General features: G+C 55.2%; 6 protein-coding genes across 6 annotated transcripts; 3 read left to right on the plus strand and 3 right to left on the minus strand.

Annotated features, from left to right (window-relative positions):
- Positions 1-591: 591 nt before the first annotated feature.
- Positions 592-2,133, plus strand: ColSpa_05577 (glycolipid 2-alpha-mannosyltransferase 1; the record flags this gene model as incomplete). The annotated part of the gene is made up of 4 exons (XM_049271789.1): positions 592-642; positions 795-1,673; positions 1,724-2,012; positions 2,066-2,133. The coding sequence occupies 4 exons, from the start codon at positions 592-594 to the stop codon at positions 2,131-2,133; spliced, it is 1,287 nt and encodes a 428-aa protein (XP_049127746.1).
- A 409-nt stretch (positions 2,134-2,542) lies between these two features.
- On the minus strand, positions 2,543-3,139 carry ColSpa_05578 (putative 37S ribosomal protein S12, mitochondrial; the record flags this gene model as incomplete). The annotated part of the gene is made up of 2 exons (XM_049271790.1): positions 2,543-2,914; positions 2,984-3,139. 2 exons carry the CDS (start codon positions 3,137-3,139, stop codon positions 2,543-2,545), a joined length of 528 nt encoding a protein of 175 aa, XP_049127747.1.
- An 856-nt stretch (positions 3,140-3,995) lies between these two features.
- ColSpa_05579 (putative siderophore biosynthesis protein SbnA) lies at positions 3,996-5,389 on the plus strand (the record flags this gene model as incomplete). The annotated part of the gene is made up of 3 exons (XM_049271791.1): positions 3,996-4,031; positions 4,128-4,960; positions 5,023-5,389. 3 exons carry the CDS (start codon positions 3,996-3,998, stop codon positions 5,387-5,389), a joined length of 1,236 nt encoding a protein of 411 aa, XP_049127748.1.
- A 4,862-nt stretch (positions 5,390-10,251) lies between these two features.
- ColSpa_05580 (protein kinase C-like) lies at positions 10,252-13,326 on the plus strand (the record flags this gene model as incomplete). Its single annotated transcript, XM_049271792.1, has 4 exons — positions 10,252-10,711; positions 10,772-11,038; positions 11,098-12,084; positions 12,137-13,326. The coding sequence occupies 4 exons, from the start codon at positions 10,252-10,254 to the stop codon at positions 13,324-13,326; spliced, it is 2,904 nt and encodes a 967-aa protein (XP_049127749.1).
- A 1,234-nt stretch (positions 13,327-14,560) lies between these two features.
- Positions 14,561-16,054, minus strand: ColSpa_05581 (sensor protein EvgS; the record flags this gene model as incomplete). Its single annotated transcript, XM_049271793.1, has 1 exon — positions 14,561-16,054. The coding sequence occupies one exon, from the start codon at positions 16,052-16,054 to the stop codon at positions 14,561-14,563; it is 1,494 nt and encodes a 497-aa protein (XP_049127750.1).
- A 744-nt stretch (positions 16,055-16,798) lies between these two features.
- ColSpa_05582 (ADP,ATP carrier protein) lies at positions 16,799-18,182 on the minus strand (the record flags this gene model as incomplete). Its single annotated transcript, XM_049271794.1, has 6 exons — positions 16,799-16,984; positions 17,048-17,425; positions 17,495-17,740; positions 17,820-17,896; positions 18,026-18,047; positions 18,141-18,182. 6 exons carry the CDS (start codon positions 18,180-18,182, stop codon positions 16,799-16,801), a joined length of 951 nt encoding a protein of 316 aa, XP_049127751.1.
- Positions 18,183-18,364: the final 182 nt, after the last annotated feature.

Raw genomic sequence — 18,364 nt, forward strand, 5'->3', positions numbered from 1 at the left:
TGCATATCTGTCTAGTTGATATGACTTGTGCCCAGCTCATGGTGTCTGGTGGAATGAAAAAGAACTCTGTTTAAGAGCCGTGGGTTCAACTTTACAACGTCTCTAAGTACCCGAGCAGTGAATTGCGGATATTATCACCAGCTTGCTGGCAGAAAGTATCCTTCCATAGAAGACACGCAGCCAGATACCTGGCGCCTTTTTGAGTTGCAAAGCTCCCGGGTTCAGGCCAGCTGCTGCCCCACCCCCTTTATTCCAAGTCGCGGTACTTTTCTGGCTAGCGTTCCCTCTTCTCGGGGGTGGGCGCACCGCGTACGCTGCATTCGTACCCCCTCAACCCTGTGAAAGTCCATCAGGTCCCCCGGAACCAGTCGTCGCTAGCGCGCCAGCTGCTCCTCCAGCTCCTCTGGACATTTATCCTTGAAGCCATCTTTCAGTATTTACTCCTGCGTCCCTCTCGCTTTTTTTTCTTCTCCCTCTATTCGCCCTTGTTCATCCTGGGGGAAGAGCGATATATTTCCCACCTCTTACTTCAACCTTTTTCTTCTTCTCCCGATTCGAGCTTCCATCGTCGACCTGGTAAAATTGGTCAAGATGGCGACGGGCTCTGCACGATATGTGCGATACATTCTTTTCGCCTTCTTCGTAAGTTGAAATCCTCAGCTACCAGTCTGCGCCACCGTAGCTAGCTCTGAGCCCTGGAAGATGTGGTTTCCCTTGCATCACCATCGTATCTTTCTTTGCATTGTCTAGTCGTGTCTTTCGAATAACATGCTTACACCTCTCTCTACGCGCAGGGCCTCGCCGTTTTCTACTTCATCTCCCACTCCAACTACGAGGGCGCAAGACTTCAGGATGGCACATTCAGCAAGCCAGGCGCTCCCGCCAACAGCCAACAGCAAGGCGATCGCAAGGATGCAGAGAAACCCAAGCAGCCCGCCCAACCCGATGCGAACCGGCCCAAGGTCGGCGAAGCCTATGACCCCAAGGACTGGCCCATGGCCATCACCCCGAACGAGCCTGGCTGGGACGAGCTGTCCGGCATCGCACCGGGCCCGCGCATGAATGCCACCTTCGTTACCCTTGCCCGCAACTCCGACATCTGGGACATTGCACGCTCCATCCGTCAGGTCGAAGATCGGTTCAACCGCCGCTATAACTACGACTGGGTCTTCCTGAACGACAAGCCCTTCGACGCCACCTTCAAGAAGGTTACGACCTCACTCGTCTCCGGCAAGACTCACTACGGCGAAATTCCCAAGGAGCATTGGTCCTTCCCCGAGTGGATTGACCAGGAAAAGGCCCGCAAGGTCCGCGAGGACATGGCCCAGCGCAAGATCATCTACGGCGACTCTGTGAGCTACCGTCACATGTGCCGCTTTGAGTCTGGCTTCTTCTTCCGCCAGCCCGCCATGATGAACTACGACTACTACTGGCGTGTCGAGCCCTCCATCGAGCTCTTCTGCGACATTCACTACGATCCCTTCCGCTTCATGAAGGAGAACAACAAGAAGTACAGCTTCGTCCTGAGCTTGTACGAGTACGTTGAAACCATCCCAACTCTTTGGGACAGCACCAAGAAGTTCATGAAGAACCACCCCGAGCACATTGCCGAGGGCAACTCCATGGGCTTCTTGAGTGACGACGGCGGTGACACCTACAACCACTGCCATTTCGTAAGTTGATTCGGACCATGCCATGTACGCTACATACTGACCTTTATCAGTGGTCCAACTTTGAAGTTGGTGACCTCAACTGGCTCCGATCCCAGCAGTACATCGACTACTTCGAGTCCCTCGACCAGGACGGCGGTTTCTTCTACGAGCGATGGGGTGACGCCCCTGTGCACTCGATCGCTGCTAGTCTCATGCTGCCCAAGGACCAAATCCACTTCTTCAACGACATCGCCTACTACCACGTTCCCTTCACTCACTGCCCCACCGGTGAGAAGGTCCGTCTTGACAGGCGCTGCCATTGCAACCCCAAGGACAATTTCGACTGGAAGGGTTACTCTTGTAAGTTGAGCCACTTGAAACCCGGCTCAAGACTGATTGCTGACATACATCAGGCACGAGTCGCTTCTTCGAGGTCAACGGAATGGAAAAGCCAGAGGGATACGAGAACCAGCAGGATTAAGTTCGTCAAGGGGTACAGTGAGCGTACAGTATGTATCAACAAGTTTCAAAAGGGGCCTTGGTTATGGCCGTCAATTAAGTTCACCTGCGTCAATGAGAGACATTGTGCAGGTCGGGGCACTAAACGTGGAGCGGCGTCAATGGTTCTGGACACTTTATGCTTTGTAAATATTATCAAATGGAAAGTGCCGTCTGGAGTTCATCCAGCTTTAAGTTGCTGTTGAATGTTATGGTATTTGGTACAATGTGGTAATAGTACACGCCTTGGCTTGTTATAAACGTATCCGTTGCAATTGGACACTGTAGGCACGCCATCTCAGTTGTATGCCCTTCGCCGCTCCTTCGGCGCCCCCCCCCCCCCCGGCCTTCTAGCTTGTATCTTCCTCTGCCTTGACCCGAAACCCACAGCTTTAGCCAACCGTGGCCTTCTTGGGCTTCATGGTACCGTACTTTGAGCGAGAAGTGGCACGGTTCGCCACACCGCCGAGGTCGAGGGCGCCACGGACGAGGTGGTATCGCACACCGGGACAATCCTGACTGCGACCGCCGCGGACGAGGACGACGCTGTGCTGCTGGATGTTGTGGCCCTCTCCAGGAATGTACGCGGTAACGTGGCGACCATTGGAGAGACGCACACGAGCGGTTTTGCGCTGGCCGGAGTTGGGCTTCTTCGGGCGGGTGATGCCGACCTTGAGGCAAACGCCCTTGAGGGCGGGAGCTTCGATCTCGGACAGGGCGGGGGAGACGGCGTGGCGGGCGCGCTTGCCCTTCTTGTGGCAGCCCTGTGGATGGAACAGTCAGTCAATTCTTCGCTTTGGACAGTTTGGGAGTCGAGGGAAGGGGAGACCAACTCTCAAGACCTGCATGATTGTGGCATTCTGGACGGGAGTAGAGGAGAAGGGGCGGATCAGGGGGGCGGCGGTCGGCGTGAGGAGAGATGCGGCGCGCGGGAAGGTTGCTGGCCTCATCACCGGAGCGAAGAGGGATCTGAAGAGTGTGCTGGCCATGTCGGGCAACAGGGGATCGTCGGCACGTCGTCCAATTGCTGTCGTCACGGCTGCTAGAGCTCTCGTCGCGATGCGCCTACCTTCACCCAGTGGATTATTTTTTGGACTGCTTAGCTAATATCAGTGCACGTGACCCTCCTGTCCATCGTTGTCGGGCCTGAGGCACCGGCCCTCCGTCCCCGGACCCACTCCCTCGGGCCACCTTGGCACCGCCCCCTGGGCCGACGGGACCGGCCTCTTGTCTGTCAGATGGTATCACATGCCCGCATTTCGAGGGAGATCCTGACGTAAGCGACTGAGACCCTGGTTCACTCCTTGGTGCTACGCCGTCGGCTTTCCCCCAGATGGCGAAGCTGGGGGACGGTTGCCCCCCGCTGCGGGATGGATATCCTCGGCTGAAGCGGGCGCTGTGTCTGTTCGCCAGCCGCCAGGTACCGTGGCTTCGAATGGGCTTTGAGGTTCACGGTCTAGGGCGCACCGCATCTCTGACTACTTTTCTGTTTTCTTCCTAGACCCTCATCGGAAACAATCTTGCCTCCCGTCTGCTATTACCCTTTCATTTCGGGAAACCGCTCAACGCCAATTGACCAAATCCGTCCGGGCGTCACCTTCTCGTTAGCATCGCACGGTCGAGAGGACAGACCGAGTCCATAAGTATCTGAGCAGCTCCGACGATCTACGATCACCCATCCCTTCGGCGTCTTTTGCTCTTTCTCTCCCTTGCTTTCTCTAAATTGTTCGGGCGACCTTGACGCTATCTACACTTTACATCTTGCATCATGTCGTCATTTGCACGGGCTATTCGCCCTGCCATGAGGGGCAGCCGTGGTGTTGCTGCTCTCGCTAGAGCGAGGACATGCACTCCGGGCAGAGCCCTCTCGCCACTCCAGCAGTAAGCTGCCAACCTGTCCAACGAACCGCCATCCATGCATCTTTGCAATGCTAACCCGCGCTGTGCAGAACCGCCAGACCTTTTTCCACCACCCAGCGCCGCCGCAATGCCGACCACCTTGACATTACCGACATCCCTCCTACGCCCATTACCCACCTCTCCGAGGTTGAGGCCGCGATGCAGGAGACGGTGAGCAAGTTCGCCAACGACGTGATCGCACCCAAGGTCCGTGAGATGGACGAGGCGGAGAACATGGACCCGGCGATCGTTGAGCAGCTCTTTGAGCAGGGACTTATGGGCGTCGAGATCCCCGAGGAGTACGGCGGCGCCGGCATGAACTTCACGAGCGCCATCATCGGCATTGAGGAGCTCGCACGCGTCGATCCCAGTGTCAGCGTCCTCGTCGACGTCCACAACACCCTCGTCAACACCGCCATCATCAAGTGGGGCAGCTCCCAGCTGAAGCAGCGCTTCCTGCCCAAGCTCGCAACCAACACCGTCGGCAGCTTCTGCCTGAGTGAGCCGGTCAGCGGCTCCGACGCCTTCGCGCTGGCGACCAAGGCAACCAGGACGGAGAGCGGGTACAAGATCAGCGGTTCCAAGATGTGGATCACCAACTCCAAGGAGGCCGACTTCTTCATCGTCTTTGCGAACCTCGACCCCGCCAAGGGGTACAAGGGCATCACTGCCTTCATTGTCGAGAAGAATGCCAAGGGTTTCTCGATCGCCAAGAAGGAGAAGAAGCTTGGCATCAAGGCCAGCAGCACGTGCGTCATCAACTTTGACGACGTCGAGATCCCCAAGGAGAACCTCCTCGGCGAGGAGGGCTCTGGCTACAAGTACGCCATCGGTCTACTGAACGAGGGCCGTATCGGTATCGCTGCTCAGATGACTGGTCTTGCCCTCGGCTCGTGGGAGAACGCCGTCAGGTAGGTTGCCTTCCTTTTCCACAAACACACTCGCTTTGGCCTCTGGGACTAACATCTACCAGGTACGTCTGGAACGACCGCAAGCAGTTCGGCCAGCTCGTCGGCGAGTTCCAGGGCATGCAGCACCAGATCGCGCAGTCGTACACCGAGATTGCCGCGGCGCGTGCGCTGGTCTACAACGCGGCGCGCAAGAAGGAGGCCGGCGACAACTTCGTCATGGACGCCGCCATGGCCAAGCTCTACGCCAGCCAGGTCGCCGGCCGCGTGAGTGGTCTCGCCATCGAGTGGATGGGCGGAATGGGCTTCGTCCGTGACGGCCCCGCCGAGAAATTCTGGCGCGACAGCAAGATCGGCGCCATCTACGAGGGTACCAGCAACATCCAGCTCAACACCATCGCCAAGTTGCTGCAGAAGGAGTACACCGTCTAAGCGCCGTGTTCATTCCTGGGAGGGCTTCTGAGTGAGAGAGTAATGGCGAGATTGACCGAGAGTTGTGTAGGTTATTAGACGGAGTTTAATAAAAAGCGACACAATTTGGTGTTGGGCGCCTTGCCTCCAAAAATGATGTCTTTGCTCATTCTTCCAGGCTGTCTGCATGAGAACCCACTGCAACCGTATACCTCTCGAAGCTTACAACGGAGACGAGATGGCATTGAGGCTTGCCGTTCGGCGAATGTCGACCTGCCACAAGTTGTCTTCTCCTTCCAGGCCCTCCGGTAGCCTGATCCTTGCTAGCCCGCCTGCGTTCGCCATGTTATCTTATATGGAATTGACTCGCTTATTCGAGATCAAAGACTCCGCGTTGACTAATTGTTGGCTCTCAGCAATCATCAGAAGATGCAGTGTATTCTCTGGCAGACCACTGGCTAACTGAATCGTCAGACTGGGATACGCATAGCTGTTGGAATAGCGAAAGAGACTGAGACCAATGCTGGTGGAACAGAAACTCTCTGCGATCCCGCAGATTCTCATTGTGACTATGGGAGTGCACGAACCTCGTCTGCCGTTCGGGTATGTGCTGACAATAAATTGCACTCAGATATATGGTCCAGTTGAAGTGGACATCGTATTTGTGAGAAGCTGTTATCTGGAACCACAGAATGCTCTCACTAAGGTAGATACATCTATTTCTTGATAGCAATATTTAATGCGAATGTAGTGGAAATGCAGTGCACAAGCCTAGTCTATCATACCAAGACTACGATGGCCGGCATATATAGATACATTGTCGTGTTGAAATGCTGCATCCGTCAATTATCACAATTGAGACAGTGCCTTTTCATATGAATGCGCGAATAAAACATGATACTCGTCAGCGTTCGATAGGAATTAGAAGGCGAAAAATAATGTAAATCTTTTGCTATGGTCCTAGGTCTGCGAGCCGCACGCAATAGAACAAACTGTATGGCCATAGTACGAGTCCATACGGAACAGAGCAGCCGCTAATTGGGTCACTGAGGTAAGAAAGCAATAGATAGTTTGATACTCCTCGGATGAAGTCTATTTTGTTTCACATTGCTCTGTCGTACGTATATCAAATTCGATGCGATCACATACCTTCAACATTACGAGATAGAGTATTGCCTGACAAGTTGGACATGAAGATCGATAGCAATTGGCAGTCATCGTTACTCTCGAGATTATAATAAATGTTTCATTAAGGGACTACACCTCAAAGTTCCAATAATACCGAGAGACGTGGGACAGTGATCAGAACCATGACAGGAGCTTGTGACTGACGTCCTCTATGTGATTGTAAAGACGGGGTCTCACATGTACTCATCTGGGAAGGAGTAGTGCAATCTATGAGAACAGTTTGTTTGCTATCTCCATATCCCAGAGATACGCGCAGAATCCTTGCCCAAGGCCCTTTCTCGAAAATCACCGAACTGAAATAGAGAGGAAAGTGGTGGAGCGTGTTAGCCTCGCCACTTGCTTATACTCACCGCGTTATGTATGACGGCTTGTCCGTCCGAAGAGCGACATTTCAAGCGCAAGTGCCGCGTCGGCGGCATAGCCTCGACGACGTACGCATGCCTTGTTGCGGTAAGGTGCTCTGTCGGCTCACATCAGATCAGACTTGCAGACGTCGATCCAGACACACGGACTGTCCTCTAAATCTCGAAGACACAAATTTAGGACTTTATGCGACGGTAGTCCGAGCGGCTCGCGATTGGCTTCGTCGCAACTTTACAACACCAAGGGACGAAAAGCATAAAATATGTCCATAGGTATTTGACAAAACGTCACGGACGGTCAGTCTGATTTCCACAAGAAGGGTCAGGGCATCGGCATGGGCCGCAACTTTCTGTCAGCATTGGCGGAAGCAAATTTTGGTCCATGTCGAGTCTTGATTGTGAAATAGAGAGGCCATCCCGCCGGGATGGTTTCCGCATGGCGCGGGCCGAGGGGTGGAGGGGACCGCCCTGGACGGTGGCCGCGGAGCGAGGGTGGGTCAAAACGGTTCCGCGACGTCGATGTCTTTTGGCTGATGGATGGATAATACGCGGCTCTTGGGCAGGCATTGACGAATCCCAAGCAGACATTGAGGGCCAAGAATTACTAGCTTCTTTGCAATATGGACCGAATGACAAATACGGGCTTTCCTGCGGTGGGAAAGATTAGGTTCGTTTCAAGTGAATGTTACAGTTGGCATTTTGATCGCCCTTGTGTTGGGACGGGACGGACGAGTTGGGCATAGTCGATGACGGGTTTCGAACGGCAGCATCCACCTGCTCCCGTCCCGACGAGGTAAAGAGCGGATTTCGTATTCCAAACCCGTGCTTTCGCGGCGGGGATCCTACCCAGGACCTATCTGAAGACCAATGTGGAATTTGGGAAATCTAAGGTTTGTGGTATGAGTGATCGCTGGAGAGTAGCTGCCGTCCGTGTGGCGCTGTGTAAGTTGAGTAGCGAGAAGGCTGGCCGACAGGTGGTGGCGGGAGGATCTATGGTGAGACCAGTCGGCAAAGGCGTCAGCGGGGAGTCATTCAGCCGGCGAGACTCGGATCACGAGGTGACGGTAGCTCAGAGCCGTGGCGCTGGGGCGGCCTCCTTGACGGCAGGGCCTGGAGCTCTGGCGTATTTGCAGAGCTGGGTTGGATGTTGTTGGGAATCCGACGGTGACACGTGCCGGTGTGTGGAGGCATCACAAGCCTTTAGATACGGTCGGCAGTCGGGCGGCCGTTGAGAGTCGGTTGGTCATTGTGATGGGAATTCTCCGTATTTGCAATAGCAAAATGACACTAGAACAGGGCTAGGCGGGAGACGGGAAACCCAGGGCTGCATCATCAGATCATGGATAGTTGCGAGTGTGGGTGGTTGAAGGGAACGGGCGATGATGCAGCCGTGAGCCAGTGAAAGCGAGGGTTGGCCGTGTGGGAAACTGGGTCGGCAAAACTTCCCGAGGCGTGGGAGGGAGGCCTTGGAGACGGCCTGGCGGCTGGGCTGCATCCGTCGCCGTCCGGGATGGGAGGTGTTGGTGTAAGGTTGTGTGTAAGGTTGTGTGTGGGTGTGTGTGGGTGGATGGGTGACTGGGTGATGAGGGTGAGTGAGGACCAGAGACTGGCGGGAGTAATGAGAGAGAGGTGAGCTATGATGAGAGCGCCACTGTGTGGGTGGACAGAGTGGAATTCGGAAAGCCTTTTGCCCAGTCATGTTGGTAGATGAAGCAGTCTTGGTCGCCAAAGTACCAAGTACGATTAGCTTTGGGCGGAGATGGGGAGTAACGCTGCCAGTGACAAGAAAGATGAGTGAGTTCTTGCGAACTGAAAAGTGATTGGCGCAGAGCAGAAATGAATCTTCACCGCGGTGAAACATCCGAAAGTCCTAGGAGCCCCACGTCCGGTCCAGGACTTTTCTCTCTCTCTCTCCCGCTCCCTCTATCTCTGTCGTTCTTTTCCTCCCATGAGTCTTCATGGGCGCCACCACAGGTGTTTGGTTTGCTTCATTTGTCGGCCAACCACTGCCTAACAGCCTAAGACTTCAGGTCGGGCAGGCAACCGTGAACGCTCAACGACGAGAAGACGGGGAGACTTGAGCTGAGATTTGCTGCCCTATGTGCCTACCTGCCTTGCCAATACGTCCTGTACCCGCCCAGGGTACGACATCAAACATGAGCCATCCTGGAGCAGCTGGTGCAAGTGAGGTAAGGACGTACGTACAGTACACTGCGCACCAACTAGGTTGCTAAGGTACCAAGGGATGAGAGAGGAGAGCTCGTCGCTCAGTCGCTGGCTGGCCCTGCCGGGCATAAATACCCGCAGAGAAGAGGGACTAACCCAGCACGCGCATCCGCAGTGAGTTAGTTGTTGGGCATCAGAGGAGACGGAGGTGATGGAAAGCGAACGGGGCCCCATGAACTGCAAACTGGTGCAAAGCCGAGTCGGGGATTGTGATTTCGGGCTCTTGGTTAGCAGTAGCGAGAGAAGGTGAAGACGACACGGGAATTAGAAATTGGCATAAACCGTCTGAATCATCCATTTTAGCTCGCCTGCCATCTTCACATCGAGTTACAGAGTTGCTTCGTCCGTCCCGGCGCTTTCGTAACACCCCTCCATCTCAGGTCGTCCCCCTCCAAAAGACAGGTACGTACTCTTTCCGGTGGTCCTGTCTTCCAGGACTGGAGGTGCAGGTGAGAGAGGTGGACTAAGGATACCTCTTTCGTGGGTACCCCAAAGGGCATAGCTGCCGCCAACGATACATTGCAACAAGTACCATCTCTCACCTTTTCCTCACTGCCCACCATCTAGGTAGCGTCCTCTTGCCCGCCCACCTCCACTCGAGCGCACAGGCACTGGGAACTGCGCGAAGAGAAAGAGAGAAGCGACCCCTCCCGAGAAACCCCCCCCGTCTTGTGTCCTGCTCCAAAACCCACTGACGACATCTTTTACCAACCAGCCCAACCCGCGAAAAAACAACACCACTTCCTCGAGGGCTGGCCGCACCCACCGATCTTCTGTCGTGACAGTCCCCGACAGACCGATCCTCCCGTTGTGCCAACCTACCCCGAGCCCCTCCGACTCCGAACCTCCGGTATCCATAACAAACCATACCCATCACAGACATCCATCCTCTCTCTGCTTGCGTTGTATTGTGTCCCATACTTCGCACCAGCAACTTGCTCGTCGTCCGCGCCATCTTGAGGTGATCGCAGCAGAGCGAGGCATCACGCACACATTCACATCCACACCCCTCTCCACAGCTTCAGAGCATATTCATTTATCAGCCAGAAAAAACACACCACCACCACATAACCCCCGCGCGTGGAGTCGCGCACCCCCACCGTCACCATGAACGACGAGGACGCCATTCAGAACATTCTTAAGAAAATTGAGCGCGAAAAGGCTCTTCTCAATGCTGCCAATGCTATGAGAGCGCAGACCAACAATGAGGCCGTCCGATCACGACTCGACTCTCAGATGCGCGATGGTCGCAGGAACCTGCAGTTCTTCGAGGAGAAGCTTCGCGAGGCGCAGATGCGTCGTGGTATGGACAACATGTCCCTCGGTTCCCCCTCCGGCGACGGCAGGCCCCTCAGCGGCGATATGGATGATGTGCCCCCCCCCCCTCCCAAGGATTCCGGCTGGGAACAGCGCGGCGGATACGGTGCTGGGAGCGCAACCTCTGGCGGCAACGTTCAGTATAGCCAGATCGGCGGCCATGCCGACCTGATGCCTCCTCGTCACCCTTACGCCAACCCTGGCCCTTCTTCGTCCGTCCCCAAGCCGCGCCCCAACTTTACCAAGCTCGGTGCGCACTACCCCTAGGACCCTCATGTCCCTGCTCAATTTGCTGACCACGTCCTTCTAGACTTGATCAAATATGATACCCCATACCTCGGCCCTCGTATTCAGCTCATGCTGTCGCAAATCCAGTTCAAGCTCAACGTGGAGGAACAGTACCTCAAGGGAATCGAGAAGATGGTTCAGCTATACGGTATGGAAGGAGATCGCAAGAGCAGGGCCGATGCCGCCGCTAGGAGGGTCGAGTCTAAACAGAAGATTCTGCTGCTGAAGCAGGCTATGAAGCGCTACGAGGAGCTGCACATCGACATGGATACGTCAGATGCTCAAGATGGTAAGTTTGCGTCCCTGGCACGTCACCAATAGTCTTGTTGCTGCTAACTGAGCCCATAGATGATTCGATCAACATGCCGAACCTGCGCAAGCCTTTGACTGGCCAGCTCTCCATCCGTGTTGGCCAAATCAAGGACGTCGACCATGCCTCCATGAGTCGCTTCAGCCGAGGCCCCGAGACCTTCATCGCTGTCAAGGTCGAAGACAATGTGGTCGCCCGTACGCGAGTTACCAGAACAGACAAGTGGGAAGCAGAGTACCACACTATCGACGTCGACAAGGCGAACGAGATCGAGCTTACCGTTTACGACAAACCCGGCGAGCATGCCATCCCTATTGCTATGTTGTGGGTGCGTATTTCCGACATTGCTGAGGAAATGAGAAGAAAGAGGATCGAGGCGGAGATCAACAGCTCTGGATGGGTTTCGGCTGATAGAATGGGTGCTCCGCCCGCTCAATTCCCCATGAACCCCCCGCAGCAACAGCAGTCCTTCGGCGGTCCTCCCGCCTCACCTGGCCTTGCTCAGCAGGGTGCGCAGGGCCAGCAGGCGCCGGGTGGCATGCAGAATCCCCCAATGGCTCAGCAGCCCATCGACGGCTGGTTCAACCTCGAGCCTGCCGGCCAGATTCAGCTTTCCTTGGGTTTCTTGAAGCAGAACAATGCCAGGCGCCCTGTCAACCTCCAAGGTCTTGGTCGTGTAGGTGCCGTTCGTCAGCGCAAGGAGGAAGTGCACGAGATGTACGGCCACAAGTTTGTCCAGCACCAGTTCTACAACATCATGCGCTGCGCTCTTTGCGGAGACTTCCTCAAGTACTCGACCGGCATGCAGTGCGAGGACTGCAAGTACACTTGCCATACCAAATGTTACTCGAGCGTTGTCACCAAATGCATTAGCAAGAGCAACGCTGAGACGGATCCGGACGAGGAGAAGATCAACCACCGTATTCCACACAGATTCCAGGCCTTCTCCAATATGACCGCCAACTGGTGCTGCCATTGTGGTTACATTTTGCCCTTTGGCAAGAAGAACTGCAGGAAATGCGCGGGTAAGTGGTGTTCCACAGTATCGGGTGTTAAGACAAGTCTAATTTCGTGTAGAATGTGGTCTCACGGCGCACGCGGCCTGTGTTCACCTCGTTCCTGACTTCTGCGGCATGTCTATGGCAGTGGCGAATCAGATCTTGGAAGGTATCAAGACTACCAGGATGATCACCAAGAATAAGACCTCGTCCTCTCTGAGCGACCGCACGCTGCGGAAGCCAACCAGCCCTACTAGCACTCTCGGCTCTCCTCCCCACAGCGGTGGGCAGGCACCCTATGCTGGAGGCTCGCCGGAAGCGACTGAGGCCGCCAAGCTTATGTACCAGCAGCAGTCGCCGCCTGGCCAGCGGCCGTCTCACCCTGATCGTACATCTAGCACGGCTGCAGCGGCGGCAGCAACAGCTGCGATGAGCGGAACGATGGCTTCGCAGCCAAAGCCTCAGCTACAGGATTATAGCTCGTATGGTGGTCGTCCCGGTTACCCTCCTCAGGCAGACCAAGAGGATCCCTACGGCGGGCGCAAGTACAACCCTGCGGATTACGCGGCAGTCAATCAGCAAGCTGCTCCATATGCTCAGCAACCTCCCGTACAGCAGCAACGGCCTGTTCAGCAGCAGCAGCAGCAGCCCCCGCCTCAACAATACCAGCAGCCGCCTCAGCAGCAAATGTATCAGCAGCAGCCCGTCTCTTCGCCCAAGCTGCAGGAGCCTCCTCAAATTTCACCCATCGCAACGTCTGGAGGTGTTCCCAGTGCTGGGCGGAAGCCCCTACCGTCTGCCACGGATCCAGGTACTGGTCAGCGTATCGGTCTGGATCACTTCAATTTTCTGGCTGTGCTGGGTAAGGGTAACTTCGGAAAGGTTATGCTTGCGGAAACGAAGCGATCCAAGAGGCTGTATGCCATCAAGGTGTTGAAGAAGGAGTTTATCATTGAAAACGACGAAGTGGAGAGCATCCGGTCCGAGAAGAGAGTGTTCCTCATTGCTAACCGGGAGAGACATCCGTTCTTGACCAACCTCCACGCCTGTTTCCAGACTGAGACCCGTGTCTACTTTGTTATGGAGTACATCAGCGGTGGTGATCTCATGCTTCACATTCAGCGGGGCCAGTTCGGCACCAAGAGGGCTCAGTACGTCCACCTCCTTGCCACTCACGAAGTAAACTATGCTAATACGTCACAGGTTCTACGCTGCCGAGGTCTGTTTGGCACTCAAGTACTTCCACGAGAACGGCGTCATCTACCGTGATTTGAAGCTCGACAACATTTTGTTGACCCTCGACGGACACATCAAGATTGCTGATTACGGTCTTTGCAAGGAGGACATGTGGTTCGGCTCCACTACCAGCACTTTCTGTGGTACACCCGAATTCATGGCACCAGAGGTATGTCTGTCTGCGTTACTTTGTGGGATCTTGCTAACAATTACGCAGATTCTTCTTGACAAGAAATATGGCCGCGCTGTCGACTGGTGGGCATTTGGTGTCCTGATTTACCAGATGCTCCTCCAGCAGTCTCCATTCCGTGGTGAGGATGAGGACGAAATCTACGACGCCATTCTGGCCGACGAGCCTTTGTACCCCATCCACATGCCCAGAGACTCTGTGTCGATTCTGCAGAAGCTCCTTACTAGAGAGCCTGATCAGCGTCTCGGCAGTGGCCCCACGGATGCGCAAGAAATCATGAACCAGCCGTTCTTTAGGAACATCAACTGGGACGATATTTACCATAAGCGTGTCGCACCGCCCTTCTTGCCGCAGATCAAGAGCGCCACCGATACCAGCAACTTCGACTCCGAGTTCACGAGTGTCACGCCCGTCTTGACCCCTGTCCAATCAGGTATGTGGATATCCATCATGATGTTGAAGGCCACCTTTGCTAATCAAGCACAGTCCTCTCACAAGCTATGCAAGAAGAGTTCCGTGGCTTCTCTTACACTGCCGACTTTGACTAGAGGAAGGGCGACGAAGAAGAAAATGTTCCAGGAAATCCTGCGAGTAGTTGAAGCGGGTTGTTAACGAGGCTAACACCGCCAACGTGGAGAGAAGGGGGTTACCAATGTGGTGGAACAGCGGAACAAGCGCCGGCAAAGTGCAAATCGTGCGCGCGCCAGGCCCCAGCGACGTCAGCCTCTGTTGCATGGAGACGCTGCGCGTTGCCAGGTTGTGACGACGAACCGCAGGCGGACAACGAAGTGACGGGCGAACACGATATACGAAGTAAAAGCAGTGTGGCCCCCGGCCGTTCATTAGTGGACGTTGGAAAAGCGGGCAAGTCAGCGGATTTCGACTAGAGTTATACTGGCGGGGTCTCATGGGCCCTGCCGCAGCTTCTTTAATAGACGGAACCTTCAGTGGTTTGTATCTTTGCCGACACGTGCTGTGACTGAAGTTGGACCTCGACAGTATTGAAGAGGTTGTCCTCATGCTCTATATGGTATCATATTGTACAGTTTTATATACAATCGCGACGGAGTGGTGTGATTATGTTCTTCGCAAGAGCAGGAGTGCAATGCCTCCTGCCAAGGTTGCTCCGGCCGCGGCACCCTCGAGAGCAAGGATCGAGGCGTCTCGCATGCGCAGGTCGATATGGCGCTCGCTGTAAAGATCGACCAATCTCGCCTTCAACAGCGCTGGAAGCGCAGGATCGGTGAGGAACTCGCGCCACGACTTGGGCGTAGGGACCTCTTGCTCTAGGGCTTCAAGGGCACTGGCGACCTCCCGCTCCATCTCGTGCTGGACAGCCGGCTCCTTGAGCTTGGCACCCAGAGATTCCTCTCCTGCTGCTGTCGCTTCCGCTGCCGCCGCCGGCACACCCGTGGGCTCTGTGACGAGCGTCTCTTCCTCAATCACCACTGGCGCCACGGCCGCGGCCTTGGTCGCAGCATCGGCGGCGGCGTCTGTCGCTTCCCGCTGCGCCAACGCCGCCTTCAATCCCGCCAACTCAGCCGTCACTCCCTCGAGAACAGCCTTCTCCTCCTCGACAACGCCGAGCACGAGCCTCCTCCGCTTCCACGGCTCGGCGACGAACTGCAGCACGATGAACAGCAGGACGTTGACGCCCATCAGACCCCAGGTACCCCACGTCGACGCGCGCCGGATGCGGTCCGACCAGATCTGCTCCTCGTGGTAGCGCTTCAGAATCCCCGCGTTAAGCTGCTGGCCCAGAGCCTGCTCGGCGTGCTCGGCGTCGGTGAGGGCCTCGGCGGCGGCGGAAACCTCCTGCTCGAGGGAGTGGTCTTGGCGGTAGAGCTGGGTGAAGCGCTCGAGGTCGGTGGGGGACCACATCTCTTTCCGGGCGAGGAGGGTGGTGACCTCGCGCTGGGTGGTGGCGCGTTTCGCGTTCGTGGTCTTGTAGGTCACGCGGGCGGTGCGGACGAGGGACTGGGCCTCGGCGAGGCGGTTCTCGAGGAGGGTGTTTTGGTGCTTTATGGCCTCGATCGGGGCGTAGCCCGTGAGAGTGTTGAGGGTCGTCGAGGCGGTCAGGAGGCGGGTTTGGAGAGTGTCCATGAGGTGAGAGAGCTTCTCTGAAAGAGCGGGCGGCAAGGCGGTGTAGATCTTGGTGGCCATCTCGGGGAGGGGATCTTCGGGGTTTGGTTTCGACGAGTTGGGATCGGAGGATGTGCTGGTGGTGTCATTGTTCGTGGTTGAGGACGAGGACGACGACGATGTCGAGTTCGAGTTGGGAGCTGAGGTGGAGCTCGAAGTCGTGGCATCTGAGCTTGGCATGGAGGGATCGCTTGTCGGAGAAGCTTGTTTAATCTCTTCTTTCGAGGCGGAGGAGCTTGGCAGCGGAGGGGGAGGGGAGGAAGGAGGGAGGCCCGAGGAGTAGAGCCGTCGTTGCGGGGCGAACGCCGACGGGAGGTTATGGCGAAGGGCGAGGGCGGCGACGGGCTGCCATCTCCGGAGGTTAGCGGTGGTGTGCAGGCCAATGCGGGCGTGGGCTAGGCGCGACGCCGGCCTGGCGATGGGGAGCATATTTCTTCCCGGCGTCGAGGATTTGACGATTGACGAGCAGGGACAGCTCTTTGCCAATGGGGAAGAAAAAGGTTGGACCAATTGGGGGGTTTGCTGGTGGGCCGAGGTGTTCAAACGCACGGGAAGCCGGGTCGGCGGACGAGGCTTGGGGAGGGAAGAAACGAAAGTTTGGACGAGGGAAAAGAGCCCCAGAGCTTGGGGTTAGAGTCGGGTCGGCGCTAGGTTCGGATCGAGTTGAGTGTACGGAGCGGGTCCCTCGTCGGTTTCTGCCGAAAAGGCCAATTGGGATATCTGTTTCACCGCCTACCTTGGTTGGGGGTAAGAGCGGGCCGGTGCCGGTGGGTTGGTTTTGGCGGGGCGAGGCAGGGCCGGAACGCTGAATGATTTCCTTCACTCTTCCAACCTGTCAAGTTCAAGGTTGGGTTCGAGAACAAGTTGACCTATGCTAGTCAGCAAACTCTCATTAGTCAGGTACGCCGAGTAAGATTTAAAAATGCGCTTGAACAAGTACTGTCGGCACCTTAAGCATGTAAGTCTGCCTAAATCGGATGGGACAGACAACCGGTACGCCACATGGTAAGGTTAATCAGATCAGATGCATACATTCTATTCAGACACACAAAACGTCTAATCTAAAGTACCACACGAATGTATAGAGCTACGACACCACCTTTGCATGGGTTGAGAACACAATCGTGTTATTCCAAACCACTTCTAACCTATGCAATGCAATATCGCAAACTCTCATCCAGAACCACCCTTGAACTTCTTCCCGAAAACAAGGAGCTGGACCTGATCGTATATAGATAACACGCCTGCTCCAGCAATGCCACGAAGGACGTTTGCACCAGAACCCTTGAAGAAGGAACGGTAACCCTCCGCGGCAGCAATTTGGCGGGCAGCGTCGAGGGAAGATTTGTACTTCACAGCCTAGAAAACAAGATACAATTTAGTAAAATTTATCAGTAAGATTCAAAATGAATTCATGCTTACTTCTCCGGAAGTCATCATCATCCGGCGACGAACAGTATCGATGGGGTACGACGCAATGCCGGCGCCGACGGTGACGCCCCAGCCAAGCAGAAAAGACGCCACAAAGCTGTTATCCAAGGACCCGACGAGCAGTACTGGCTTGAGTGAATCGTACATCCCAAAGTAAAGGCCACGGTAGGCCACGATACCGAAGACGGACGGGCCGAAGCCACGATAGAGCCCAGCAATACCATCCGTGGCAAGGGTCTTTTTGTAGACGTCAACGAGACCCGTAAACTGGCGTTCACCGTGGCCCTTGGCAGCCTTGGAGTCATTGGCTAAGCGGGTACGGGCATAGTCGAGAGAGTAGACGAAAAGCAGGGAAGTTGCGCCAGCGAGCTGGAATGAAGGAGGTTTTTGTTAACTGCTCGATAGTGATTAATGAGATTAGCCGCACTTGTAACTTACCCCGCCAGATGCCAAATTGCCAATCATCCACTTCAAATATCCGTCTCGGTCCTTCTTGAATGCGAACATATTCTTGTACGTGTCCCGGAATGCAAAGTTGAGTGCCTGGGTGGGGAAGTAGCGGATGACGTTGACGCCATTGCTCCTCCAGAGCGCCAGGACTCCTTCGGCCTTGACAGTGCGACTGAAGCAGTCGAAAATGCCGTCGTATTTGCGATTAAGTCGGCCGGCCTTAATCATTTCATCCTGAAGTTTTGCTAGAAGTTAGTCTTCGAAATAGATTTCACTCTAAGAGAAGGGAGTAAGGAGACATGATTGCCCGCACCTGGTTCTGGAGGAGAAGCTTGATCCGTTCGATGGGAGCCGCAGCGGTTTTGGAAACGGCGGCGGATACGCCGCCCACTATAGATATAAGTTGTCAGTTCATGATGAATTGGGTAGTTTGCTCTCAATCCTTAATCTACTCTATCGCCGTTTTCTGGCCCAAGGATGGGAAACAACAGGCCACAACAAGTAGAATGGGTAGCTAACTTAGGAAGTCAATCACAAAATTCTATTAGAGTCAGCGATACGAGTACAAGAAAAGAGTCAATTATTCTGGTAGTAGAGTTGCGTCTACTAGAGAACCGAGCACAGCTGGACTTACTGGTAGGCCCATGACGGGCTGGGTGACACCGTCGTTGCCCATCTCTGGCTTTGAGGCTTTCGTTTTTGTCTCGTCTTGAAAATTGAGAACGCGGTTCGATACTTCTAAAAGGACATGAAGATTATCAAAAAAGAAGGGTATTTCAAGAATTTACAACTATTGAGGAAATAAATCGGTTGCATCATGGTTCCGAAGGTATCGAGACCGCGCCCGGACCTCCCTCG

Source organism: Colletotrichum spaethianum (genome assembly GCF_022836535.1).
Source record: "Colletotrichum spaethianum MAFF 239500 DNA, contig12, whole genome shotgun sequence".
Classification (NCBI taxonomy): domain Eukaryota; kingdom Fungi; phylum Ascomycota; class Sordariomycetes; order Glomerellales; family Glomerellaceae; genus Colletotrichum; species Colletotrichum spaethianum.